Source organism: Microcebus murinus, chromosome 4, assembly GCF_040939455.1.
Source record: "Microcebus murinus isolate Inina chromosome 4, M.murinus_Inina_mat1.0, whole genome shotgun sequence".
NCBI lineage: Eukaryota > Metazoa > Chordata > Mammalia > Primates > Cheirogaleidae > Microcebus > Microcebus murinus.
In genome coordinates this window covers 20,881,044-20,909,042 of record NC_134107.1, presented here as the reverse complement: position 1 = coordinate 20,909,042, position 27,999 = coordinate 20,881,044, and the positions used below count along the sequence as shown (strand labels likewise).

The window sequence follows — 27,999 nt, the reverse complement described above, 5'->3', positions numbered from 1 at the left end:
CAACAAGGATCCAATACAAGGTGGATGTGGTGGCTCACATTTGTAATCCCAACTGAGGTGGGAGGATAACTGGAGGCCGGGAGTTCGAGACCAGGCTGAGCAACATAGTGAGACTGTCTCTACAAAAAATTTTTTTTAATTAAAAAATAAAAATAAGGCCGGGCGCTGTGGCTCACGCCTGTAATCCTAGCTCTTGGGAGGCCGAGGCGGGCGGATTGCTCAAGGTCAGGAGTTCAAAACCAGCCTGAGCAAGAGCGAGACCCCGTCTCTACTATAAATAGAAAGAAATCAATTGGCCAACTGATATATATATAAAAAATTAGCCGGGCATGGTGGCACATGCCTGTAGTCCCAGCTACCAGGGAGGCTGAGGCAGAAGGATCGCTCGAGCCCAGGAGTTTGAGGTTGCTGTGAGCTAGGCTGACGCCACGGCACTCACTCTAGCCTGGGCAACAAAGCGAGACTCTGTCTCAAAAAAAAAATAAATAAAATAAAATAAAATAAAATAAAATAAAAATAAAAATAGTCATGCTGGAAACTCAGACTTGTGGGGGAAGTGGGGGAAAAGGGCATTTATTGAAACCTTAAAATCTGTACCCCATAATATGCTGAAATAAAAAAAAAAGAAAGAAAGAAAAAAATAAATAAATGAAAATAAAACAATCCAATACAGGAATTCATTTTATAGACGAGGAAACTGAGGCACAAGGTGTAAAGTAATTTGCCCCAGGAGGTCTGGCATCAGAGTCTTATTGTCTTAACCACCAAGCTAGGCCAGAGAGAGAGAAAGACAGACAGACAGAGAGATTTTATATATATATTGAGATTTCATATGTATATATATGAGATGAGTTTTTTGTTTTGTTTTTTTAAGAGATAGGGTCTCCCTCTGTTTCCCAGGCTAGAGTACAGTGGCACCAGCTCACCATAACCTCGAATTCCTGGGGTCAATTAATCCTCCCACCTCAGCCTTCTGAGTAGCTAGGATTACAGGCATGTGCCACAATGCCTGGCTAATTTTTTTAAAAACATTTTTTTTTTTTGTAGAGACAGGATCTCACTGTGTTGCCCAGGCTGGTCTTGAACTCCTGGGCCCAAGCCATCCTCTAGCCTCAGTCTCCCAAAGAACTAGGATTATAGGCATAAGCCACCATGCCAGCCTATTATTTTTTATTTATTCATAGTTATACATGGAGTTATGTATACTGATACCTATAATCACATACACATATATAAAGTTTCTTTTTGTCATTATTTTAAAATAATGGGTCATAATAAATAAACATTTCTGGGCCGGGCGCGGTGGCTCACGCCTGTAATCCTAGCTCTCTGGGAGGCCGAGGCGGGCGGATTGCTCGAGGTCAGGAGTTCGAAACCAGCCTGAGCAAGAGCGAGACCCCGTCTCTACTATAAATAGAAAGAAACTAATTGGCCAACTAATATATATAGAAAAAATTAGCCGGGCATGGTGGCGCATGCCTGTAGTCCCAGCTACTTGGGAGGCTGAGACAGAAGGATCGCTTGAGCCCAGGAGTTTGAGGTTGCTGTGAGCTAGGCTGACGCCACGGCACTCACTCTAGCCTGGGCAACAAAGTGAGACTCTGTCTCAAAAAAAAAAGAAAAAAAAAAAAAAACATTTCTGCATCTCACTTTTCTCGTATGTACCTGGAAACCCCTGGAAGATCTCATTCAGTGCTTTAAATTGTCACATATTAGTCCCCCCACCGTATCTTTTCACATGGCCCTCCTCACTCATGGCCCCATCCCACCCTCCAATGTGCTTGTTTCTTTAACCCATTATGGCTGTAGTCCCCAACCCTCAGGCCACAGACCGGTAGTGGGGTAGTGGTCCAGCCCACGGCCTGTTAGGAACAGAGCTGTCACAGCAGGAGGTGAGCAGCAGGTGAGCAAGTAAGCTTCATCTGTATTGACAGCCACTTCCCATCGCTCTGGCTCCACCTCCTGAGAGATAAACAGTGGAATTCTCCTAGGAGCACAAACCTGTAAACTGCATGGGAAAGACCTAGGTTGTGGGTTCCTTGTGAGAATCTAATGCCTGATGATCTGACGTGGAGCAGGTGTGGTGATGCTAGCGCTGGGGAGCAGCTGCAAATACAGATTATCATTAGCAGAGAGGTTTGACTGCACAATAAATGTAATGCGCTTGAATCATCTCGAAACCATCCACCTCCACAGTCCATGCAAGAATTGTCTTCCATGAAATCGGTCCCTGGAGCCAAAAAGGTTGGGGACTGCTGCATTAGGGCATCTGATGTTGGGAATTAAGTGCCATTTCTGGCTGGGTCTTGCCCATTCCCATTTCTGGCTGGGTCTTGCCCATCCCCTTGCTGGGTGGCCAGGAGCCCTCAGCCCCCAGAGGCAGGAATGCTGACTGTGTTATTGTGAAATCATTTGCATATTGTGAAGTGCTTTGCATATGATGGAGTGATTTGCATGTGGGGGGGCTTTTTAAATGTCCCAGGCAAGCATCCCTAAGTATTTTCTTTTGCAAAGTAACTAACCCATTAACCAGGGCTTCCATTTCAGATCTCAGGGAGGAGACAGGACATTCTGGCAGATCTATGGGCCTTGTGTGGTGAAGTAGACAGGAAGCTTTCAGAAGACAAGCTGGTCCATCTGGAAGGAGTTGGGGGTCTTGGAAGGGCAAACATTGGAGTATGAGGTGGGACAGGCACCATGATGCAGCATGTGAGAGCTGAGTGTGCCCTCAGAGCCCCCAGTAGAGGGGAAAGTGATGCAGAACAAATGGAGGAAGCTGCCAGGGGGGGCTGATAGAGGGTCACAGATTCAGAGACTCCGCCTCCCCCCACTCAGTCACAATCTCTGCCCAGGTAAGTACCCACATGCCCCTTCCTGAATTTCCTCCTGTCTTGGCTGATTCCCAGAGAAGGAATCGCTGGGCCAGATTCCCACTGCTATTCAGGCCCTAGAAGTGAGAGGTGGTGTCTCACACCCTGGGGTCAGGGACACTCAGGTTTGAGTCCTAGCTCTGCCGTCTGTGCCATTGCGTGACCCTGGGCTAACAGTACCTACTTCTATGGGATAAAATGAGGATTCAGTGAGATGATGAATGACAAGTAGAGTTAATGGAACATAGTAGGTGTTCAGTAAATTGCAGTTATAATAATAACTGCCGTCAACTGTTTGCTGTCTAGACTAAGAAAAGGTCAGGTCTAGCTACCCCTAGGTGAGGGATGCACAGAGTCATCACCGCCCCAAGTTTGGAGTTCTGAGCAGCAGGGTCCAGTATGGTGGCTGGACCCCATGCATTGGACCCCAAAGGGTTACAAGTCCTGGAGACAGTGGCCTGAGGTTCCCAGTGAAAAACCAAAGCATAAAAATAATTCGATGAGTAAGAATAAAATTCCCTCTTCTGAGGTTCCCGGGGCCAGGCCCCTCCCTGCGGCAGGCACTTCCCCTTTCCCTTGTTCATGGAGGAGCGGGGCCAGGCTGACTCAGAGTAGGAGCGCCACGGCCATCCTCCCAGCCCGGTGCGGGGCAGAGCGGTCTGGCAATCGAGCGCGCCCCCGTGCGGCCGCGGGCGGGACTGCAGCTCTGGAGAGGAAGCGGCGGCCAGACCCGCAAGCCCGGCCGCCCGACCGATCGCGATCCCCGCAGAGCCGCCGCCTCCGCCCCGCCCAGCCTGGCTGAGCGCGGGGCCTGTGGGGCTCCCACTTCCGTCCGGTTCTCCCCGCCGCCCCGCGGTCCGGCCCCGGCGGAAGTGCGCTCTCCGCCCGGGTCCCCCATGGCCACGAGGCGGAAGCGCCCCCTGCTGCCGCTCCTCCTGGCCCAGCGGCGCGCGGCGCGTCCGGTTCCGGACAACCCCCGTGTGACGTGGCCGCGCGCCGGGGGCGGCTCCGGGCCGGGGGCCGGGCGGCCGGGCGGGGCAGAGCCGGGGCGGGGCGCGGCACCGCAGCTGGATGGCCGGGGCCGCCCGGAGCGCCGCCGCCGCCGCCGCACGGTGAGTGACCGCCCGACCCTCAGGGCCCGCGCCCCGGGCGGGACGGACCCGGCCGATCCCCCATCCGCCCCGGCTCGTCCTAGTCAGACCTGGGCCCTCTCCCAGAGCCCGGGAGTTGAACTTGCCTGTCTTGGGCTCTTCCCGCTGTCTGTCCCCACACTCCGCTCCCATCTTTCCCGCTCTGCGTCCGTGTCCCCCTCCCACGCCCCACCTGGCTCTCTCTGGACTCCCCCCTCTCTTGCTCACACCTTTCCCTCTCCCCCCAGACTCTCCTGGTACACCCTTTCCATCGTCCAAGCCTGTGACCCCCTCACCTCTGCGCGACCGTCTCGGCCTGGCTCGGTCCTGCCTTTGGTCCCCAGTGGAGTCCCGCTGATTTCATCAGGGTCTCCCTCTGGCTATTTAAGGCCTGGAGATCTTAGACGTGGGCATCTTTGCCACCACCCAGAAGCGGCTGCTTTCTCTCCCTCCCATTTTCATCAGCAGATGAGGCAACTGAGGCAGGGACATCACCAGCTCAAGGTCACAGCCAACATGAGGCAGGGCAGACCACAGTTAAACTTCATGTCCGAGTTTCCAGATTGAACTTCTCGCTTGGTTGACTCACGTCCACATCCTGTGATTCCCCCGGCTGGGCACATTCCTGCTGCCAGTGCCCCAGGCCTCCCCCACATAAGAGGGGCTTCTCTATGTCTCCTCCACGCCAGGCGCGTCCACCTGCTCAAGTTCATCTCATCTGCGCAGCTGTGTGAGAGAGGCGATGCTTATCCCCATCCCACAGATGAGGGCACTGAGGCTCAGACAGGGGGCATCAGGGACTTGCCCACAGCCAGGCAGCTGAAAGTGCAGAGCACAAAGTTAACTGCAGCGTCCTAAGCCTGCGTCCTAAGCCTGCGCTCTGCGCATCTGAGAGCATCTCCTGGCTAGAGGCTCCTTTCTCATCAGGCCACCTCCTGTCTTGGATGCCCCAGGGACACTGGATTCATGTACTAGGAAGAAGCTTTGATGGTCCTGTCCTAGCTTAGCTGCTCAGTTTCAAATGCCACCCCATCAACCTAGACAGTGCCATCTCAGTCCCTAGGTGTCCTCTTTGGGGCACATTCTGACAGCAGAGCCTCCCCTGGCAGCCAGAGACACCTAGCTGCGCCAGCCTGCTGGTGGCTGAGGAGAGCCCAGCCAGTGCCTCACCCTGTCATTAGGGAAAGTTTAGCCTCAGGCAGACGTGCTGACACACCGTCTGGAGCTGTCTCAGAAGGAAAAAATGTGTGGTCCTTGGGAGTAGGAGCTTGGAGGAGCAGAGCCCCTTTGCTGTGTGACCACCATTCAGATCCTTGGACACCCTGGCAAAGCCAGCAGGAGAGTGGATGCCATGGCTACTTGGGGGGAAGGGGGAGGTGCCACGTTTCCTAAGCAGGTGTGCGGCCAAGGGTGGCAGCTCACGTAAGTGGCCTTTGTGTTTTGCAGTACGTGGCATGCCTGGATGTCCCTGCCCTGGCTGTGGCATGGCAGGCCAAAGGCTCCTCTTCCTCACTGCCCTTGCCCTGGAGCTCCTGGGAAGGGCTGGGGGTTCTCAGCCAGCCCTCCAGAACCGGGGGGCTGCGGCAGCCTGTCGCCTGGACAACAAGGAAAGCGAGTCCTGGGGGGCCCTGCTGAGTGGGGAGAGGCTGGACACCTGGATCTGCTCCCTCCTGGGTTCTCTCATGGTGGGGCTCAGTGGGGTCTTCCCGTTGCTCGTCATTCCCCTGGAGATGGGCACCATGCTGCGCTCAGAAGGTGGGTGACCCTCCGATGGCGCCCAGGGGCAGCCAGCAGTGTGGGAAACATGCTGCTGCTCTTCTGGGAGACCCCAGGTCTCACATAGCAGGTCACAGTGTTTCTGATAGGGAGGGTGGGGATAGAATAGAATTTCTTGCCTTGGTCCTGTGGGGCCAGGGTGCGGGTGTTCATTTGTTCATTCATCTGTCCATTCATGTATCCTTTCGGTCAGCAAGCATTTGCCGGGAGGCAGCATAGGTGGTAGTTGGAAATATGGACGCCAGGCTTCCTGCCGGTGTTCAAATGCTGGCTCTGCCACTTCCCAGCTGGGTAGCACTGGGCAGGTTACTGAACTTCACTCTGCCTCAGTCTCCCAACCTTACACCTGGGAGTGGTAATAGTATCTACCTCATAGGTACTGTTGTGCAGACTAAAGGAACTGACACACTTAAAGTGTTTGGGAGAGTGCTAGGGCAGGGAAAGGGCTAGGTGTTCGCAGCAGTGAGCAAGCGCTGCCTTCAGCGTCTGCGCAGAGTGGAAGAATTCTCCAGCCAGGAGCAGCAGGGTCAGCCTTCCCGTGAATCCACAAGGAGCTGGTGGAAGGGAGGAGGGGATCTGGGAGACCAGGACCCGGCATGGGTGGAAGGCTTTTCCTCCACTGCTCTTTTGTCCCAGGTGCATGTACTGCCTGTTCACAAGTAATATGATGTCATTAAAAACGCAAAAGATTGTATGGGGAGCTGCTAGAAATGCAGGTGCCCATCCCCCACCCGAGTGTGCCACAGTAGGTCTGGACCAGGGCCCATGAATCTGTTAGAAATGAGCACCCTAGAGGCGTGTGCTGCCTGCCAGGCTCAGGAACCGTTCCCTTAGCAGATGGTCACCCATCACCCAACACCTCTGCGGCAGGCACTGGGCTGCGAGCTGGCGCCATGGCTGCGAATGGAGCCTCGTCAGGGCCCACGGTCAGGCCTGTGCCTCAGCTCATCCCTCCTCAGAGCAGCCCTTTGAGGTCAGCATAGGGAGCACTTGGATCATTAGTTCCTTTTTCCAAGGAGAGAAGCACAGGCTCAGAAAGGTTCTTTGACCAGCCCAAGGTCACACAACCTGGAAATAGCAGCTTCCCCTGGGATCCCACCCCATGCCCAGCTGCCTCTGTCCTCCAGGCCTCAGTTTCTCTATCAAACCAAAGGTCTGCACGCTGTTAAAGCATATCCAACTCTGGATGCTGCAAATCTGTTCTAAAATCTCTGCCACTTTTCTGAGAGTGACAGTGGCTGAGAAGAGAAAAATTCCCATTTAATGAACATTTGCCACATGTCTTGTCATTTAATTCCCACAAGATCCAATTTACAAATGGGGAAACTGGATCTCAGAAGTTATCTGCCCAAAGTCACCAGCTGGTGGGTTGGGGAGCTGGGACCTGCCAGGCTCCAAAGCCCAGTCTCTTAACCCTGATGCCGAAGTGGCCCTAGGCGTTCGGCAGGTGTGTATTCCTGCTGAGCACCCAGCCCCTGTCCAGCCTCCTAGAGCCTGGAAATGTGGTTGAGGCAACAGAAAGAGCCCAGTGAGCTGAGTGGGGCAGAGGTCCGGCTCCGGTGGGGCAGAAGTCTGGCTCCAGTGGGGCAGCCCCCAGACCTGGCACCTCTGCCTTATAGCTGGGGCCCGGCGCCTGAAGCAGCTGCTCAGCTTTGCCTTGGGAGGACTCTTGGGCAATGTGTTCCTGCACCTGCTACCTGAGGCCTGGGCTTACACATGCAGCGCCAGCCCTGGTAAGTGAGGCCACAGGCCATGGGGGAGAGGGCAGGAGTAGGCAGCTGGTGCCCATGCCCAGGAATGACCCGGGCCCTGCCTGCTCTGCCAGGATGACTGGGAGAGCACTTCTGGGTGTCTGGCTGGAACTTGCCTGGGAGGAAGGATCGTTGTCTTCTTATTGCCCTGGCCCCTTTGGAGGTCCTGGGGCCCAGCTGCCCAACCTGCCAGTCCTAGCCCCCTGCCCCTGTCACTGCAGTGGACTAGATCCCATTCCAAATGGCCCCCTCCTATGGCCCTGGATTGGCCTGGCCCATCAATGCTGCCCCCTGCAGGTGGTGAGGGGCAGAGCCTGCAGCAGCAACAGCAACTGGGGCTGTGGGTCATTGCTGGCATCCTGACCTTCCTGGTGTTGGAGAAGATGTTCCTGGACAGCAAGGAGAGGGAAGGGACCAGCCAGGTGAGCCCCAGACCCCAGGACCTGGACACATCAGCCTCTGTCCTACCCAGGTGGTGGTGCCCAGGACCTGGAGGCCCAGGTTCTGAGTTGAGCCCTCACCTTAGCTCTTTCCTGGGAGCTGTTGGAGGCTGGGCCAACTTCTTTGGGACCATCTGGAGAGTGATGGCATCAACCGCTGCTATGGCTTGTTCTGGTAGACTGATCATGACTGTGGTGTGGGGGTGGCTTTGCTGAGCTTGTGGGCACCCAGCTGATCAAGCAGCAAAGTCTAACCAGATAAAAGGGGTGTTCCTGTTTCTCCACCTCTCACTCCCCTTCTGTGTCTAGCCTGGCCCAGTTGATGTTGGGCCAAATGTTACTTCTCCTTCCTTCTCCTGGCCCTAGGCCGCCTCCAAAGACCCCACTACTGCTGCCTCTGCCACTGCCACACTCAATGGAGGCCGCTGTCTGGCCCAGCCGGCTGCAGAACCTGGCCTCGGTGCGGTGGTCCGGAGCATCAAAGTGAGTGGCCTCCTCGGATCCCACCCTGGAATCCCACTCCACCACCCAGCTGCCACACAGCCCCTAGTGTCCAGCCCGGCTCAGCCCTACCCGCCTGGCTGAGCCTGGCGCTCTCTCCTCCTCCCAGGTGAGTGGCTATCTCAACCTGCTGGCCAACACCATTGACAACTTCACTCATGGGCTGGCCGTTGCTGCCAGCTTCCTTGTGAGCAAGAAGGTGAGGAGGGGTTGGGCAGGTGAGCTCAGGGGATTCTGGTGGCACCTGTGTTGACGAGTTGGTTCTACCTACTTCTTGCTCCCTCCATTACCAGCACCCTCATCTAAGCACCACCCCCCATCCTCCCTGCTGCTGTCCTGGACACTGCCAGAGCCTCCTGGTAGGAGGTGTCCCTGCACCTTCTTTTGTCCTAAGCCACTGGTCTGTTCTTGTTTACAACACTCCTTGTTAGAATGCCTCTATCAAGCTGCTAGGCTTGGCCCCTGTCGGCTTCTAGATGCTTCTCCCCCCACCTCCCTCGGTCCTCTGTGCCCTGGCCCAGTGGTTTGCCTACTCTTCAACCGGCCAAGCTCTTTCCTATCTCACAGTTCCCTCTGCCTTCAATGTTCTTCCACCCACACTTTCCCTGGTCCCCTTTAGTCGCTGCTGTATTTCCAGTAGCCAACAGTGTCCAGACCAGAGCCAGCTCAGGGTGAATCTTTGTAGAATGAGTGAGTGGGCAAGTGGGGTGCCCAGGTCCTGACACAGACCCCGCAGATTCAGGCTCCCCTTCCTGCAGATCGGGCTCCTGACAACCGTGGCCATCCTCCTGCACGAGATCCCCCATGAGGTGAGCGCTCAGAGGGCAGCCTCAAGGGACCCAGGACCAAAGGGGTCCCGTGGTCAGCATGGGTGTGGAGCTTGGGGAGGGCTTTAGGGTGCGCCTGCCTGGCAGTGGCAGGCTGGGGGCTGGGCTCTGTGGGCCTGGAGCACCTCATCCCCCAGGCTGCAGCTGCCATCTCTGCCACACTCCTGCCTCCTCTGGATGGGGGTCCCAGGAAAGGGGCAGGGCAGGGGGCATGGTGTGTGTGTCTGTACCTGGAGTGCTCAGGGGATCTGGGCTAGCTGGGGTGCAGGGTAAACATCTGGACCTCCTCTCAGGTGGGCGATTTTGCCATCCTGCTCCGGGCCGGCTTTGACCGATGGAGCGCAGCCAAGCTGCAACTCTCGACGGCGCTGGGGGGCCTGCTGGGGGCCTGCTTTGCCATCTGTACACAGTCCCCCAAGGGAGTAGGTATGGGCGTGGAGGGTGGTGGCAGCAGGTGGTGGTCAGCAGAGGGGAGCCAGCCCAAGGGCGTGGCTGCCCTGCTGCTGGTATCTGGGCCAGGGTCTGTCCTGGTCTCCCCTGCCGGAGGCAGTGGAACACACATGGTCCCCTGCATTCTCCTCCCACTGCAGAGGAGACGGTGGCCTGGATCCTGCCCTTCACCTCTGGCAGCTTTCTCTACATTGCCCTGGTGAATGTGCTGCCTGACCTCTTGGAGGAAGATGACCCGTGGTGAGTGACCTACTGGACAGCCACACACAGGGCCGTTAGGGGCCCAAGAGGGAGGAGCTTCTGGCCGCTGCCCCCTCCTCCAGCCAGTGCCACCATGGTGAGCCCGGCCCCTCTCCCCACAGGCACTCCCTGCAGCAGGTGCTTCTGCTCTGCACCGGCATCGTGGTGATGGTGCTGTTCTCGCTCTTCGTTGAATAACCATCCTGACACCCCCCCCCCCCCCGAAAAGCAATAAGAGACTCGGATTCACTCTGTGACTGTGTATGGCCGAAAAGGCGAGTGCCTGTGAGAATGAGCCTCTGACCAGACAGGAGGGAGTGTGTGTGTGTGTGTGTGTGTGGTGTGCACGTGGTCAGAGGTTGTGTGCGAGACCGACACTGTGATCCTTGTGCGCTGGGCCCAGGGCGCAGTGCAGCGCCTGCCCCAGTCAGGCTGTGTCATCTCTCCTTGCCACTCTTTCTCTTGCACCCCCCGCTCCAAGTGAGCAGTTAGCAACAAAAGCAAGGGCCCCAAGCAGAGGCCTCACCCCACCGGGACCCCAGAAGGAGTAAGAACAGCCCAAGGAGCCAGGGCTGCAGGGGACTCCCAAGCTGTCCTGCCTCCTGCTCCCCGCACCCTCTGGCCTCTAGCCTGAGGGAGGAAATCCCTCTGCTCATACAGCCAGGCCCCAGGCAATGTAGGTTGGGGTGCTTCTCTCTGCTGTGTCCCTTTTCCCAGCCCTTCCTTCGCCACCTCGAAGCCAAAGAAAGGAAAGGCAGGTGCTCCTGTAGCCCCCAGCCCCAGCACTGAGCTGGGAGATGCTTTCTAAGACCTTTTCCTCAGGGCTGCACGCCTAGGCCAGCTCCTGTTTGGCAGCACTGGCAACTCTTGCCACCTCCAGCTGCCAAACAGCAGCCTGCAGGGCAGCAAGCAGCCCCAGGCCAGCTCAGGGATGCTCCTGCCAGCACCAGGGCGGCGGAGACTCTGGGGGCCAGCAGAGGGGGAGCCACGGCTGCCCTTCCCTGCCCCGGCCCCTTTCCTCTCCCACTGGGTTAGAGTAAGGCAGGGGCGGTGAGGGCTCCATTGTCAGCGCTCAGGAATGTGCTCTGGGAGAATGCTGAAGCCATAATCCCTAGCTATTTCCCTTGGCTGACGCCCAGGTACTCAGCTGGCCCACTCCACAGCCAGGCTCCAGCCCTGCCCTTGACTGTGTTTTGAGAAGTGGCTATCAAGAGGGTCTGAATGGTTTTATTAATATTATAGCAATTTTGCTGTGGTTCCGTTTGTATTTGTAAATACTTGTTCTATAGATAAGGTACAAATAAATATTATCCATAAACTGGCTCTTCTGTTCTGCATACCAGATTCCATGGCCAGGCAGGGCTTTCCTCAGTGCCCCGCCAGAGCCTTGTCTCGGAACTGTCACTCCTGCAGTGCATCTGGACATTTCATATGTTCCTGGCTTAACTTACCCAATGGTGGCTGAGCACTTACAGGAGCCTGGCCCTATGCCATTTCAGCCCCTCACCACCCTCAAGGACGTCGTCCTTTTTTATTTTTATTGTTTTTGGAGACAGGGTCTTATTCTATCACCCAGGCTGGAATACAGTGGTATGATCATAGCTTACTCACTACAGCCTCAAACTCCTCAGCTCAAGCCATTCTCCCACCTCGGCTTCACAAGTAGCTGGGATTCCAGGTGCATACCACCACACCTGGCTAATTTTCCTATTTTGTAGAGACAGGATCTTGAACTCCTGACTTCAAGAGATCCTCTCAGCCAGGCGTGGTGGCTCACGCCTGTAATCCTAGCACTCTGGAAGGCTGAGGCAGGAGGATTGCTTGAGCTCAGGAGTTTGAGACCAGCCTGAGCAAGAGCGAGCAAGACCTCATCTCTACTAAAAATAGAAAGAAATTAATTGGACAACTAAAAATATATAGGCCGGGCGCTGTGGCTCACGCCTGTAATCCTAGCTCTTGGGAGGCCGAGGCGGGCGGATTGCTCAAGGTCAGGAGTTCAAAACCAGCCTGAGCAAGAGCGAGACCCCGTCTCTACTATAAATAGAAAGAAATCAATTGGCCAACTGATATATATATAAAAAAAAAAAATTAAAAAAAATAAAATAAAAAAATAAAATGAGAGGAATTGAAAAGATAAAAAAAAAATAAAAATAAAAATATATAGAAAAAATTAGCCAGGCATGGTAGCACATGCCTGTAGTCCCAGCTACTTGGGAAGCTGAAGCAGGATAACCTGAGCCCAGGAGTTTGAGGTTGCTGTGAGCTAGGCTGATGCCACAACACTCTAGCCTGGGTAACAGAGTAAGACTGTCTTAAAAAAGAAAAAAGGATCCTTTCACCTCAGCCTCCCAAAGTGCTGGGGTTACAGGTGTTGAGCCATCACACCCAAACTTTATTTTATAGACCAACAAGCCATGGCTTTTCCTCTTCCCCTTCCTCTGAATGTGCTGAATATAACACCACAGGCACCAGGGGGCACCACCTCCCCAGTGCTGTCCGGAGAATGCGGGGAGTGGACTTGTCTCGTCCACCCCTTTCCTCTCCTAGCTGACCAGGACAGCCTTCAGTAGCACCATGGCCTGGATCTCCAGAGTCTGGGCAAGTGCGTCATGACATCTGGGATAAGTGAGAGGGAGACAAATTGGCGACATCCTCAGCTGGGAGTGCTTGGCTTCCAGTATTTCTATCAGCAAAACATATAAAAGGGACAGAATATCTGCTTCATCTAAGTGTGACTAACCAGTAAGAGAACTGTCTTAAGGACCTGATGAGTCCGGGCTTGAGAGATCTGAGGAACAAACCCGGGGCTGTCTCCACTGGCCACCTCCTCACCTCAGCAGGTGCTCAGGGCTGCTAGCCGTGGTAACAAGCCCTGCTGGGTGGCAAACACATACAAGCATCATGCAAAGTCCACTAAGTAAGGCAGGGGACCCATTTTATAGATGAGGAAGCCAAGATGGGTGAGGGTGGTCCCTGTGGGGGAACTCAGGTGTCATGGCCAAGAGTGAATGCCCTACTTGGTTAGAAGAGGGAACAGGAACGCTAGAGTGGCAGTAGCTGAGTCCAGAGCAGGGGACGAAACCAGAAGCACTTCAGGGCTGTGCTGCTGGACACCTGGGGCAGGGGCTGGGAAGTCAGCCAGGGGGAGTGCCAAGCTTAGCGCCATGCCCTGGGGTGAGAGGGAAGGAAATCAGAGCTGAGAAGGAATCGGCCTGGCCAGGATGGTCAGTAGCTTGCTGTGCTCATGTCTACGTGGGGAGGGGAAAGAAAGGGGGAAAGGAGGAAGGGGCAGTGTAGGGAATTTTGCCAGTGGATGAGCAAGAGCTGAGTTCTGAAGGGCCATCACTTTGAAAGGCCAGCTGTGAGACTGGCCAAAGTAGACTGGCTTTGTTCCCAGTCCTGAGTTTTACTCCCAGCTGTGCCACCTAGTAGTTGTGTGATCTCAGCTCAGTTGCTTAAATGCATCTATAAAATGGGGACACTCTATTAGTGGTTATCCTGATAACTAGGTAAGATTACACATTAAGACCTGTATGGCACATGGCCCAGACTGAGCCCTCAGTGAGTGGCAACCACGCTAGCTGGGTGACAGGCTAGAGAGCTGGAAGATTGGTCATGCACACAAGAGTGCCAATGAGATTCTAAAGCAACTGTGACAAAATGTGGGGCCTGATGACAAGATGGCAGAATGGGGAAGGGGAAGCCAGAACAGTGTGACTGAAGTCAGGCCTAGAAGGGCTCTCAGAGTAGATTCTGCTCAAGGCTAATTTTTCGGCCAGAAGAAACGGGCAGAAAGAGCTAATGGGGGCAAGTGGAGAAACAGGAGGCCCAGGAGCCAGGAAAGAAGGGAGGAGTTTGGACGACCAAAGACCCAAAGCCTGGCTATTTATAATGGGCAGGGACTAGCACCAGAGCACCAAGATTGTAAAAAGAAGGGGACGGCTAGCTTCTATTTAGGACCTTTATTTGGGATCTGCAGGGCCATACGCCTCTGACAGCGCAGAGGGCAGTAAATATGGAGGGGGGGCTCTCAGTTTGGGCAAAGTGTGAAGGCCCCAGGCAACAGCTACAGCACCATGCACACCCCAGAGAGGTGGGCCTCACCCTGACATGGGTTTGGGGCCCATGGCCATCTCCTAGATGTGTCTCCAGGCTGTAGCACCTGGGGAAGGGGCCTCCTGCACAACCCCCACTCCACACCCAGAGCCTAGGAAAGGCGACACAGCCAATGGCAGGGACCCCAAACCATCTTTTATTATACATTTTAACCAGCAAGAGAGTGGAGACAGGCTTGCGGCACCCCTAGGCATAGTACTGCAGGTTGGCTTTCTTCTTGGCCTGCACCTCCAGGATGCCCTCCATGTAGTCCTCGTGGGTGAGCTCCGTGGCACCCCTACGCAGTGCGATCATGCCCTGCAGCCAGGACAGACAGAATATAAGTGCCTTCCCACATCCCTAGCCCAGCTCCCAGAGGCAAGGGCTTTCTCAGCCTTTCTCTCAGTTGTCTCCACCAGCCAAATGCTCCTGTCCTGTCTAGGGAAGGAATAAGAAGGCAAGAAGTGACCCACCCACCCCGCCTAACCACTCACCGCCTCCACACACACAGCCTTGCACTGGGCCCCATTGAAGTCATCTGTACAGCGGGCCAGCTCCTCGTAGTTCACATCAGGACTGGGGAGAGGACAGACGCCACAGGGTCAGTTGCTAAGGACAGGCAGATTATCTACCCACGCCCCAATAAAGCAGCAAAGTCAATTTGTCCTGTGACCAGAGGCAAGTCCTTTACCAACTAAATCCTGTTTTTTTTTCTCAGTACAAGATAGAGGAGAAGAGGAGCAGGTTAAAGCAGGTTATACCAGGCAATTTTAGTCTCCTAAACTCTGGCCTTCTACAAATCTGCATGAGACTCCAGGGACTGGCTCAGCCTGAGGCAGGGGAGCAGGCGCTTGTGGAGACAAAAAAATGGTCTCACATTCCCCCAGCAGAGTGGCCCTGAATCCACAGTACTGCTGCCACTGTCCTCATTGTGTGCCGAGCACTGTGTGACATCACATTTAATCCTTACCTCAACAACATGACACCCTAAAGTTGGTGCTATCACCCTCAAGTCCCAAATCAGAAAACTGAGGCTTAGAGAGGCTACACTACCTGCTGAAAGTCATACAGATCCATCTGACCCCTGGCTAGATTCCCTGAGCCATGCTTGGGCTGTGCTCATTTGCTGGGGTGTGGGAGGCTGGGGATCTGAGCGCCTCTGGCCTGGAAGCCTTCGGATAGGGATGGGGGCCTGGGCAGAGCAGGTGGAGTCTCAGGAGCAGAGCACCCAGACCCGGATTCTCTATTGGGCAACTGTATGGAACAGCACTGCCTGTGCATGGGGAGCAGGAGGTGGTGGACTCGGAGGCTGGGGAAGCTCAGTACAAAGAGGAGTGACAGGGACACTCTTCTGCCACCTGTTTGGGTCTCAGTGCCTTGCCCTTGTCCTGCTAACCTGACGTTCATCTTTCGGGAGTGGATCTGCATAATTCTGGCCCGGGCCTCCTCATTGGGCATTGGGAACTCGATCTTGCGGTCCAGGCGGCCTGAGCGAAGCAGAGCGGGGTCCAGGATGTCCACCCTGTTAGTGGCTGCGATTACCTGAGGAAGAGGAGAAGCAGCAACTTGAATCGAGGAGCAAGCGTTCATAGACGAGCACAGTCATGGTCATAAAAGGTAGAGAAGCAGCCAGGGTGTGGGTAAAGACATAGGGATGTTACAGACAGAACCAAATTCTAATTCTGGCTCCACCACTCACAAGCTAGGTGACCTGAGACAGTCCGCTGACCTCTAAGCCTCATTTTCTTCATCTGGGAAGTGACAGTAATACTCACCTTTACTTGGGTGTTGGGCTGGAAGCCATCCAGCTGGTTCAGAAGCTCCAGCATTGTCCTCTGTACCTCCCGGTCCCCGGCCTTCTCACTGTCAAAGCTGGGGCACACAGAAGGCCCAGGACACTGGTGAGACCACAGCTTAAGCAGAGCCCTCCACTTCTCTGCCCACCAGAAGGCTAACCCAACTTGTTCAAGACAGGAAAATGGCTCGCTCTACAGGCCCTCATATGTTGTCACTAACTATGGACTAGAAGTGCCCCTAAGGCTGAGATATGAAGGCTGAAAATACTGTGGCTGGGAAAACAACCAGTGGAGGACAAGGAAAGAGCCAGAACGGGCCTAAAAACCAGAGGATACTGTGGAGAGTGTCCAGAGCAGGAGGTGGGGGTAGGAAGAAGCTGCCACACAGGGGTCTTGCAGGTCAGGACAAGTCCGGCATTTATTCCAAGGAACAAGAGAGAGGCCCAGGAAGGGCTTTAATAGGATCAGTCTGGGTAAGGGACTGTGAGTACATGCCAGTGAGGTGACCAGATTTTGTTTTGAAAGGAACATGTTGGCAGCTGTGAGGAGAATGGCCAGAGAAGCAGGGAGGCTGGTTATGAGAGAATTTAGGGAAGTAGAGCCTGAAGAGTAGAGAAGCCACTGTTCCAGGGGGAGGAGGAGGAGGCGGGGTGAAAAGAGCTGGAATTTGGCACAATTAAAAGAGTTGGGACCTCGCTACGAGATACCCTGCCCCCACCCCCAACACTCCCTTACCGCTTGGTGCCGATGGCGTCCAGCTCATCAATGAAAATAATAGACGGAGCTTTCTCCTTGGCCAAAGCAAAGGCGTCCCGGACCAGCTTGGCACCATCCCCAATGAACATCTGTACCAGCTGGGGGCCGGCCAGCTTTAGGAAGGTGGCCTGGCAGGAAGGAATGGGTAGGGTCAGGCCAAAGGCAGAGGACCCTTGGAGCCTGTACGGTAGAGTGTCACCTCTCACTTCTTCACCCTCATCCCACCCAAAGCGCTCACCTTAGTCTGTGCGGCACAAGCCCGGGCCAACAGGGTCTTCCCCGTACCCGGAGGTCCGTACATCAGCACCCCCTTTGGAGGCTGGATCCCCAAGTTCTCAAACTTCTCCTTGTGGTTCATTGGCAGGACAATGGCCTCCACCAACTGCCGAGAAGAAGTCCTGGGTGAGGAGATGAAGCCCTAAGGGCTCCTACAGTCTAGCCCTTAATGGCTTCAGCCCCAATCTGCCCACCTCCTACTCCAGTTCAGAGACACGCCCTCTCCTTCCCCCATGTCGAGAGGACACAGAACGCTCATTCCCACCAAGGCTGGCTGTGGCCTCTCCAGGACTAGTAGGATATGGTAGAAAGACACTGGGCCAGGAACCAGGAGCTCAAGTTCCAGTCCTGGCTCTGGCACTAATTTTCTGTGACCCTGGCCAAGTCACTCAACCTCTTTGGACCTCAGTCTCCTAACTGTCACATGGCACCCCTCCATACCTCCCTAGGATGCTAAGAGGATAAGGGGGACGTGCTCTGGTCAATGATGTAGAGAAACCAAAATGCTGACGAGGCTGCTGGCAGCTGCCAGGCCTCCCTCACCTCCTGGATCTGCTTGTCCAAGCCCCCGATGTCACTGTATTGCTCTGTGGGCCTCTCATCCACCTCCATAGCCTTCACCCGTGAGTCATACTCTGTGGGCAGAGTCTCCAGGATCAGATAGGAGTCTTTGTTCACACCCTGAGGATACAGCACAGGACCTTTAGATTTGTCCCAGCTCAAGGCCTACCTAACTGGTGGGAGACAGGTGTCTGTAGAGTGAAAGGAAGGATATAGGACTGGGCAACACAAGAAACAAAGAGCAAGCAGACAGGATCCCAGATTCTCTGGGCTGCTCTACTGAAATCCAGAGCCAATAGTGACCTGAGGCCAGGGCAGGGGCTCAGCTAGTAGGTGGAAGAAACCTGGCTGGAAAAGCCGTGCCTGGGCTCAGGCCCACTCACCACCAGGTCTCCCGGCTTCAGCTTTTCCGCATCCACCAACCCAATCACAGGCAGGAAGTACGTCTGTAGTAAAGATTACAGATGCAATCTCAGTGTCCTCAGTAAGGCTCACTAGTCCTGTCCCACATCCACCCCTCACTGTCCTCCGTTCTCCCATTATTTTGTCAGCCATCACCTGTCGTGTAGAGGTTTTGATCACTGCACACTTGCCCTTCCTCTGAGAGTCCAGGTCAATATTGGCACCATCCTCCTCTTGGTCATTGGGGTCAACATCCAGTAGCTGGGAAGGAAAAAAGCTCAATGCCTTGAACTCCCCAAAGCCCAGTGCTTCCTGGGCTTAGATGGTTCCCAACACTTGCAGGGCTGGCCATCACTACCTTTCTCCTCCAACTAGCCCTGAGCCTGGCAGAGTTGTGCCTGATAAACCTGAGGACTGGTAAGATCTCTGTGTAGTCACTGCTTCTCTGCACAGGGCTCATCTACCCCAGAGGAAGAATAACCAATAGTAAAGGAGACATGAGACTTCTAAGGCCTTTGCAGACCCTCTATCTCCCCCCCCCTTGAAGTGCATACTAGGGAGTGGGCCTCAGGAAGTGTAGCTTTATCACGCAAATTGGCCTCAAAACCTTGACCCATTCTTTCCCTAGTGGCCCCAGCCCAGGCTGTCCCCAAGCCCTACTGATCACCTCTTCCCCTCCACATACACACACACCTCGATAACGTTGGAGACAAGGTACGGCAGAGTCTTGTTCACTTTAATTTTCTCACTGTTTTCTTTGATCTTATCCTTCATGGCTTGGAGTTCATGAGTGACTCGCAACACTTCACTCTTCATGATCTGGAATGCAGATGAGTGGATGAGCAAATGTGCAGCCCTAGCTCAGCTTATGCTAGGGTCCAGTAACTGGTGAGGTCCAAGCTGCCCAGGGGACCGACCCTTCTACATCCATTCACCTAGCTCTAAGGCTTTCTGAAAGCTGAGCCTGATTGTTTCCACATCCTGCAGAAGTCAAAACAGGAGGCCAGCCTGGAAGTCTCCTGTTGAAGTAGTTGTAGTATTTGGAAAAGAGTAGGCCGCTGAGTCAGGCAAATATAGGTTTTAGGTTCTGCCTCTTGGTAAGGGTCGAGCACTTGACCACAGTAAAAAAATCTGAGCCTCAGTTTCCTCAGCTGTAAAATGGGGATTTACTAGAAGGATTCTTGAGAGGAATACTTAAAGTGCTTGTTGAGAAAGGCAGTCTCTTAACTCCTCATCTCAGCCCTGATCTCCAACCCCTTTGTCTCTCTTCTTGTCCCTTTTAAGGTTTAGTTTTCTTTTCTTTTTTCCTGGTCCAAAGAGGAAGCCCCGAACCCCACGCCTCCCCCAGAGTGTCTGAGAAGGAAGCGGGAGAGGTGACTGGGATGGCCAGGGCCCGACCAGCAAGGGCTCCACGGCCTGCACAGGGACGTGCGCCCACCTTGATCTCACTGTCCAGCAGCCGTGTGCGCTGGATGATCTCTTCCGTGGACATCTTGAGCACCTCCTCCCCAATTCCATCTTGCTGTTTAAAAAAAAAATATATATATATATATTTACTTCTACTCGGGGCAAGCATCCCGCGTTCTCCGAACTCACAGCTTCAGTTTCTCAGCCCATAATAACAAGAATGAAGGAGTCGGGACCCCTGCCTACATCCCAAGCGAACCGAACTTGACCCCTCAGCCACCTCCTCCCCTCCTGCCAAATGCATCTCCCAGCTGGCCCCGACTCGCGGATCCACACCTCTCCCGGTGCCCACCTCAGCCTCATCCCACACGGTCGCCATCTTCTCCTGCCGAGTCACTGGACTCTCATGATTCGGAGGCAGATTCATTTCCAGGAGGAAAAGGCCGAAGAAGGGGCTGGGCAGGATCTGCGGAGGGAGATCAGTGCTGTCTTTCTTAACGTCGTCTCTAGACTGGTGGCGAACCTCTCCCCACAAATACTGACTCTTCACCGGATTAGCTCCAGCCGCGCTGCCACAGAGAATCTGCTTCTCCGATTCTAAAGACCAAGCCCGGGCCACAGGCCCCACCCCCGCGGCGCCTGAAACGTTCCCGCCCTCGTGCTGTTTATGCCTGGCTCGAGAGGAGGGGCCGCTATTGGCCGGCGCGCGAGTCGGGGGCGGAGCCTGGTGTAAAACAGGAAGGGGAGGGAGAAAAGGCGGGATCCCCGAGGACCTTGGGAAATATAGTTTTGATTGGGTCCCTACCTAGAAGGGAGCTTGTGATGGGCACATGGAAACTAGACGTGGCCCGGCTATGAGTGAGGGGATTTGCACAATAGCATTGCAAACCATAAACAACATGCCCCGGCCGTGTGCAAAGGGCTAAAAAGGCATGCCACCTCAGCCTGCAGTTTTAACAATTATTAACTATTAATACAAGCTGGCTACCAAGGGTTACCAGAATCATTAACTAGTTTTTAAGAAAGAGATTGCTGCTGCTGCTGCTGCTGCTGTTGCTAACGTAGTCGGAAGCAGACGCCACACAATTGTCCACGTGGGAAGAACTCAATTGACAATCAGCCTCTACAATTAAAAACATTATGACTCATGTCTGAAATCGTTTGTTTTCTCCGTCCATGGTTAGTTATCTCAGTAAGCAGGGCATATCTCTTTGGATAATATGAAACTCATTTGTTGTACTTATGTCTGCTACTCTGAAAAATCCCTCCTAATCACTTTGAGGTGAGCCCCAGGGCCCCCCTCACATGAAATTCATGTAAGCCACGTTGCTTATATTTTAAGTCAAACCATCACAGATACTCTCTAAACATGGTGAAAATCTGTGCAGTGGTTTTCTTGGAATGCAGTTGAAGGAAGAAATTTTTCCTTGGATAACAACATTTGCAGCTGCTCACACAGGCTGACAAGGCACCTCCACAGGTAGCAATAATTTATTCTATTCTCTCAACAACCCTGCTCTGTGGACAGATTGAATTACCATTCTCAATTTTAACAAGCACATGTTGGTTCGGAGAGGTTAAGTGAGTTGCCAGAGGTCATTCATCAAATCACTATCAGCAGTGGAACTACTGATGCTAAATTCCCATTTTTCAGAGTTGCCTGACAAGAGTTAAGAAACCCAGCTGGGAAAGAGACTGTCCCGTCTATGCTGGCCTCATCACACCTGGGGCAAGTGGGTCCCATTTTGGGGCCTACATTTGGGGATCCTGAAAAATTGTAATATGTTTAGAAAGCCTCCCAGCCTGGGCCTATGATGGGTGATAGCAGTCTCTCCTTGATCACACTTCAGGTAGGCTCCTCTGAGCCACCTTTTTGATTAGGTCTCATGGCCTAGTCTTTGGGCCCCGGTCATTAACCTGCCTAGCCCAGTTTTTGCAAAAATTCTGCTCAGTTTAACAGAATCCCCCCCACTCTTGCTACCTGATCACCCCCATATCTGATCAAGATCCTCACCCCCCTTCTTTGATGTGTAAGTCCTTGGTCTGTTTTTAGCAAGAATCCCCCTTCCATCCTTTCTCCACTGTTCCACCTCTAGGAGGGCCCACATAAAAAAAAAAGGAAAAAGAAAAAAAAATCCCCCTTCCCTTGATACCTCCTCTTAATAATTTTCCATCTACTGACCCCTCATTCTCCTTGTTGGCTACAAATCCCCAGCTGTCTTTGCTGTATTCAGAATTGAGCTTAGTTCTATACTGAAATATCTTTCCCCTAGTGCAACAGTACTGGATAAAATCTGTCTTTATTGCCTTTAGTATCCAGCATTATTTCTCTTTAACAGTAGTACTGACTAGAGTAGCCTGGTGCTCAGACTCAATCAGCAGAGTCTGATGGGCTAGGCTATTAAGGAAGAGAGCTAGACTTGGCCTCAGTGCATCCAAGAAGTGGAAGAACTAGGACTCTAGTAGCAGAGACTTCAGGGAGACTGACGAATGGACTTTGCTATGAAATAGAAGAGGCTGTCCCAGAAGGTACTGAGCTCCCTATCATAGGAACTGGGAAGGCCATATGGGACCACAGCCTGGTGGAATGTTAAAGAGAAATATTGGCCCATTTTAAGGACCTTTCTAGACTAGACATCTCATTCTTTGATCCTGGCCAGAATATCAGAGATTGATTGTCTTGGGAGCCCAGGAGTAGGGATGTCCTAAGGGAGGTAGGAAGAAAAGGAGAACAGTTTATGAAGATTCAGTTTGCTCAAAGAGATTAGGGAAGTACCAGGAAGACAGGACAGTCCCAGCAGGGAGATGAGTGCTTGGGGCAGAGCATGTCCTAAGAGAGAAAGAAGTAGGCCCAGTTTGGGGCCTCTGGTTCATTTGGGCCTCTAGAGAGGAGAAGAGGCCTAGAGCAGGGTGGGGTGGGGGGTCCTGGATGCTGCATGGAGAGAGGCTGGAGCTAGGAATGAATCAGGAAGGACTGGGCAACCCCATTATAACCCTGGGCTCCTGGGGGAGTTGCCAGCTCTGCCATGTGACCCCGGGCAAGTCTGGTTTCCTCCCTGAACCTCAGTTTCTCCATGTGGGAAGTGGGAGAGGCCCTCACACAGACCACACAGGGTTCTGGTGAAGATTAAATGGACGTGAAAAGCTTGAACTGTAGAAAAACAGTAGTTTCTGTCTCAGCAATAGAAAGGGGTGAGAGCCACCCGCCTCTAACGTGTTCCCCACGGAGCCAGAGAAATCTTTCTAAAACCAGATCTGGTCATGGTACCCTACTACCTCAAAAACAAAAACAACAAACAGACAAAGCCCTCTTGAAGACTTCCATTGTTTTTAGGATAGAGACCAAAGTCCTTGCAGTCTGGCCCTGACCACAGCCACAGTGCAGGCCCTCCTGCCCCATGCTTAGGCCTCTGTCTGTTGCTGGGTTCCTCAAACTCACCAACTCCTCCTGCCTCTGGGCCTTTGCTTCTGCTTTTCCCAGAACCCCATGTTCTTCCTAGAAACTGGAGAACTCCTTCATATTTAAGTCTGTTCCAAAGCCCTCCCTGCTCCCCAAAGACCAGGTCAAGTCTTGCTTTTTCTCCCACACTCCTGCACTGCACTTACTAGGCAGATATTCTTGTTGTTTGTCTCCCCTTTCCCTGGATTATAAACTCCATGGCACATGTGTTTGATTTGTTTACCATGAATCACCAAAGGCTTAGGAAAGTGCCTGGAACACAAAATATATTTTCAAATAAAAATGAATTATAGGCTGGGCGCGGTGGCTCACGCCTGTAATCCTAGCTCTCTGGGAGGCCGAGGTGGGCGGATTGCTCGATGTCAGGAGTTCAAAACCAGCCTGAGCAAGAGCGAGACCCCATCTCTACTATAAATGGAAAGAAATTAATTGGCCAACTGATATATATATATAAAATTAGCCTGGCATGGTGGCACATGCCTGTAGTCCCAGCTACTTGGGAGGCTGAGGCAGTAGGATCGCTTGAGCTCAGGAGTTTGAGGTTGCTGTGAGCTAGGCTGACTCCACGGCACTCACTCTAGCCTGGACTACAAAGCGAGACTCTGTCTCAAAAAAAAAAAAAATGAATTATAGCCCGGGTGGTGGCTCACGCCTGGAATCCTAGCTCTCTGGGAGGCCGAGGCGGGCGGATTGCTCGAAGTCAGGAGTTCGAAACCAACCTGAGCGAGACCCGTCTCTACTAAAAATAGAAAGAAATTAATTGACCAACTAAAAATATATATAGATTAGCTCTCTATATATAGAACAAAAATTAGCTGGGCATGGTGGCGCATGCCTGTAGTCCTAGCTACTCGGGAAGGCTGAGGCAGTAAGATTGCTTGAGCCCAGGAGATTGAGGTTGCTGTGAGCTAGGCTGACGCCACAGCACTCACTCTAGCCTGGGCAACAAAAGTGAGACTCAAAAAAAAAAAAAAATGAATTATATCCCAAGCCACAAACCAGACAATCTCTTCTCCACAGTCCCGCACTCTAACGCCTAAGCACCCCCTCGGGCCAGGCCCAGCTGGTCTCAGTCACTGGTGGGGAGGGAAACTACAACACCAAAGGGCTTTCCTCTGGGTCCTTCCTGTTGCTCAGACCAAAACCCTGGAGTCTTCCTTGACTTCTGTCTCCCCACACCACATCCAGTCTGCCTGTCAATTCTACCTTACATGAACATCCAGAACTGGGAAATGATAAGATCTGAATGAAAATAATCTAGTGGAGGGCATGGAACTGGGGGTGGGGAGGGCGACCACAAACTAAACACGATTGTCCATATGCTGACTATGAATAGCTAAGGCTGAGATGGAGATTCACTGTACTCCTCACTCTACTTTTGTATCTATTTAAAAATTTCCAGGCCGGGCGCGGTGGCTCACGCCTGTAATCCTAGCACTTTGGGAGGCCGAGGTGGGCGGATTGCTCAAGGTCAGGAGTTCGAAACCAGCCTGAGCGAGACCCCCTCTCTACCAAAAATAGAAAGAAATTAATTGACCAACTAAAAATATATATACAAAAAATTAGCCGGGCATGGTGGCGCATGCCTGTAGTCCCAGCTACTCGGGAGGCTGAGGCAGTAGGATCGCTGAGCCCAGGAGATTGAGGTTGCTGTGAGCTAGGCTAATGCCATGGCACTCACTCTAGCCTGGGCAACAAGTGAGACTCTGTCTCAAAAAAAAAAAAAAAAAAATTTCCAGAGCAAAAGATCCATCTTCTCCCAACTGCAAAATGCGGCCACTTCTCACCACCTCTGTGGCCTGTCACCATGGTTCAAGCGACCATCATCTCTCACCTAGATGATCGCAGGGGCCTCTTCGTTGGTTTCCCAGCTTCTACTCTAACCCTCCCATGATGGTTAATTTGATGTGTCAATTGGACTGGGCCATGGGGTGCCCAGATATTTGGTCAAACATCATTCTGGGTGTTTCTGTGAGGCTGTTTTCAGATGAGAGTGACATATAAATCAGGAGACTGAGTAAGGCAGATTGCCCCCGCTCTAACATGGGTGGGCCTCGTTCAATCAGTTGGAAGGCCTGAATAGAACAAAAAGGTTGAGTCACAGCGAGTTCTGCTGCCAGACCCCTTCAAACAGGCACAGAGGCTTCTTGTGCCTTTGGACGCTAACGGAAACATCAGTTGTTCCCGTGCTTGAGCCGACAGCCTTCAGAGGGGAACTATACCATCAGCTCTCCTGGTCTGCAGAACTCAGCCTGCGGATCTTGGGACTTGCCAGACTCCATAATCACACGAGCCAATCCTTTATATGACGTCTCTTTACACACATATAAAGAGATCCTATTGGTTCTGTTTCTCTGGACGTTTCCTAAAATCTATTATCTTGAAAAACCCTTTATCTTAAAAAATGTCAAACATACAAAAAAGTTGAAAGAATAGACAATGAACACCCATGTTCCTTTCACCTACATTTGCCAACTGATAACTTTTGCTACATTTGCTTTGGGTGTGTGTGTGTGTGTGTATGTGTGTGTACACACACTTTTTTTCTGAACCATTTCAAAATAATAAAGTTACAGACTTTATGACACTTCACTTCTAAATATTTCAGTTTGTCTCCAAAGAACAAAGACATCCTCATATGTAATTACAACATACTGGTAATATAATACATTGCCATCCCCAAGGAATTAATATTGATGCAATAACATATAATTTATAGTTCATATTAAAATTTCCTCAAATTTTCCCCAAATGTCCCTTATAGCCTTAGCCTTAAAGAATCCATTATCGGGTCTGGCATGGTGGCTCATGCCTGTAATCCTAGCACTCTGGGAGGCCGAGGCGGGCAGATTGCTCAAGGTCAGGAGTTCAAAACCAGCCTGAGCGAGAGTGAGACCCCATCTCTACTATAAAAATAGAAAGAAATTAATTGGCCAACAAATATATATAGAAAAAATTAGCAGGGCATGGTGGCGCATGCCTGTAGTCTCAGCTACTCCGGAGGCTGAGGCAGTAGGATTGCTTGAGCCCAGGAGTTTGAGGTTGCTGTGAGCTACGCTGACGCCACAGCACTCACTCTAGCCTGGGCAACAAAGCAAAACTCAGTCTCAAAAAAAAAAAAAAAAATCGATTATCAAATCAAGGGTCACACTTTGCATTTAGCTGTCACATTGCTTTAATCTAGAACAGGCACCCGCCCTTTTTGGTCTTTCACAGCCTTGACATTTTTGAAGCATCCAGGCCAGTTGTCTTGTATTGAGTCTGTTCTTAACATAGCAACCAGAGGAATTCTTGTAAAACCCAGTCAGATCACGTCACTCCTCAGCTCAAAACCCTGCAGCAGCTGCCAGACTTGCTCAGAATAAGACCCAAAGTCCTTCACAAGGCCCACGTGTGTTCACACGCCTGCAATCTCTCCAGGTCCTCAGCCGGTCCTCCTTCCCTCTTCTCACAGTTAATAGGCCTCCTTGCTGTTCTTTCACCATGTCAGGCAAGCTCCTGTGTTAGGAGCCTGGTCCCTTTTTCTAGAATGCTCTTTCCAGGATTCCTGCTTAGTTCAGTTCCCTCACCTCCCTCACGTCTTGGCTCAAATGGCATCTTCTCAATGAGGCCCACCTTACCACCATTCCAACACTGTAGCCCACCCTCCCTACCCTGGCTGCCCCACCCTCCCTATTCCACTCTGCCATTTTTTTTTTAAATTATATATATACATATATATATTTCTTTAAGAACCCACTGGGCCCTCGCCTTTTAAATTTTATTTAAAAAAAATTTTTTTTGTGGAGATTGGGTCTCACTATATTGCCCAGGCTGGTCTCAAACTCCTGGCCTCAAGGAATCCTCCTGCTCCAGCTTCCCAAAGTGCTGAGATTACAGGTGTAAGCCACGGCACCCAGCCTCTAATTATATATTTTTATTTGGAAAGCAGTCTCAAACTTAGGGAAAACTTACAAATACATTACAAATATCTCTTTTTTCTTGATCCAGTTGAGAGTCGACTACAGACCTGATACATCACCTGAATTGCTTTAGTGAGAAGTTCCTATAATCAGAGACAATCTCCTACTTAAAACACAACACAAACTGAAATGTCAGGAAGTAAACATCAAAATATTTCTGCCATCTGATCCTCACACCCCATTCAAGTTCCATCAACTGGGCCAATCATGCCCTTTCTAGCAAAGAGATCCTGCCCAGAATCAAGCATTGTCTTTACTTGGAGTGCCTCGTAGTCTCTATCTGGAACAGTTTCATAGTCTTTCCTTCATGACCTTGACACTTTTGAAGATTCTAATTACTTCGCAGAGTGTTTCTAAATTTATATTCATCTGGCGTTTCCTCATGATTATAGTTTCGGGTTATATATCTTTGGCAGCGTTATCAGAGATGTTGAGCTTTGCATTGCGTTTTTTCAGGTAGTGCATGATTTCATTTTGTTCCATTACTGGACATGATAACCTCACCCAGTTGAAGCTGGTGTTTGCCAACCTTCTCCACTGCGAAGTGACTCTTTTGTCCCTTTGAAATTAGTATTTTGTGGGGAAGTACTTTGGGACTATGTAAATATCCCATCCTTCATAAAATATTTATTTGTTTTTTGAGACAGGGTCTTGCTCTGTGGCCCACACTGGAGTGCAGTGGCATCGTGTTATCATAGCTCACAGCAACTCCAAACTCCGGGGCTCAAGCAATCCTCCTCTCTCAGCCTCCCAAATAGCTAGGACTTCAGGGAAATGCCATCATGTCTGGCTAATTTTTCTATTTTTTGTGGAGATGGGATCTGGCTATGTTGTCCAGGCTGGTCCTGAACTCCTGGCCTCAAGAGATCCTCCTGCCTCAGCCTTCCAAAGTGCTAGGATTATAGGTGTGAGCCACTGCGCCTGGCCTTTATTTTTCATATCGGTATGGATTCTTATTTTTATTCAATAAAATCTGTTGGCATCATTGCTATAGATTCAATCTTTATGCCCCACCCCCAATTCATATGTTGAAGCTCTAATTCCCAATGTGATAGTATTTGGAGACGGGGCCTTTGGGAGGTATTTAGGGCTAGATGAGGTTATGAGAGTGGGGCCCTCATGATGGGATTAGTGCCTTTATTCCAAAAGGAAGAGAAAGAGAGAGAGACAGACAGACAGATCTTGTTCTATCCACAGGAGCACAGAGCAAAGGTCATGTAAGGATACAGCAAGAAGGCCAAGGCAGGAAAAGAGGCTTCCTGAATTTTCTGGCACCCTGATCTTGGACTTACAGTCTCC

At 52.1% G+C, this 27,999-nt stretch overlaps 2 protein-coding genes across 7 annotated transcripts; one reads left to right on the top strand and one right to left on the bottom strand.

Annotated features, from left to right (window-relative positions):
- The first annotated feature begins 2,542 nt into the window (after positions 1–2,542).
- On the top strand, positions 2,543–11,308 carry SLC39A13 (solute carrier family 39 member 13). 5 transcript variants are annotated; one of them, XM_012789298.3, is made up of 11 exons: positions 3,933–3,982; positions 4,249–4,730; positions 5,447–5,755; positions 7,396–7,509; positions 7,825–7,949; positions 8,334–8,450; positions 8,578–8,667; positions 9,227–9,277; positions 9,589–9,721; positions 9,886–9,985; positions 10,108–11,308. In XM_012789298.3, the coding sequence occupies exons 3-11, from the start codon at positions 5,455–5,457 to the stop codon at positions 10,181–10,183; spliced, it is 1,107 nt and encodes a 368-aa protein (XP_012644752.1). In that variant the 5' UTR covers positions 3,933–3,982; positions 4,249–4,730; positions 5,447–5,454; the 3' UTR covers positions 10,184–11,308. The 5 variants fall into 5 exon arrangements, with proteins under 5 accessions (XP_075858016.1, XP_075858015.1, XP_012644738.1 ...); XM_076001900.1 differs by lacking the exons at positions 3,933–3,982; positions 4,249–4,730 and adding an exon at positions 2,544–2,852 and having other exon boundaries at positions 9,589–9,717; XM_012789284.3 differs by lacking the exons at positions 3,933–3,982; positions 4,249–4,730 and adding an exon at positions 2,546–2,852.
- A 2,906-nt stretch (positions 11,309–14,214) lies between these two features.
- Positions 14,215–19,901, bottom strand: PSMC3 (proteasome 26S subunit, ATPase 3). Of its 2 annotated transcripts, none has more exons than XM_012788846.3 (12): positions 19,631–19,901; positions 19,310–19,393; positions 18,565–18,690; positions 18,028–18,132; positions 17,853–17,915; positions 17,452–17,589; positions 16,871–17,014; positions 16,612–16,760; positions 15,856–15,952; positions 15,477–15,622; positions 14,575–14,656; positions 14,215–14,398 (listed from the first exon to the last, which is right to left on the bottom strand). In XM_012788846.3, the coding sequence occupies exons 1-12, from the start codon at positions 19,703–19,705 to the stop codon at positions 14,288–14,290; spliced, it is 1,320 nt and encodes a 439-aa protein (XP_012644300.1). In that variant the 5' UTR covers positions 19,706–19,901; the 3' UTR covers positions 14,215–14,287. The 2 variants fall into 2 exon arrangements, with proteins under 2 accessions (XP_012644300.1, XP_075858014.1); XM_076001899.1 differs by having other exon boundaries at positions 19,615–19,767.
- Positions 19,902–27,999: the final 8,098 nt, after the last annotated feature.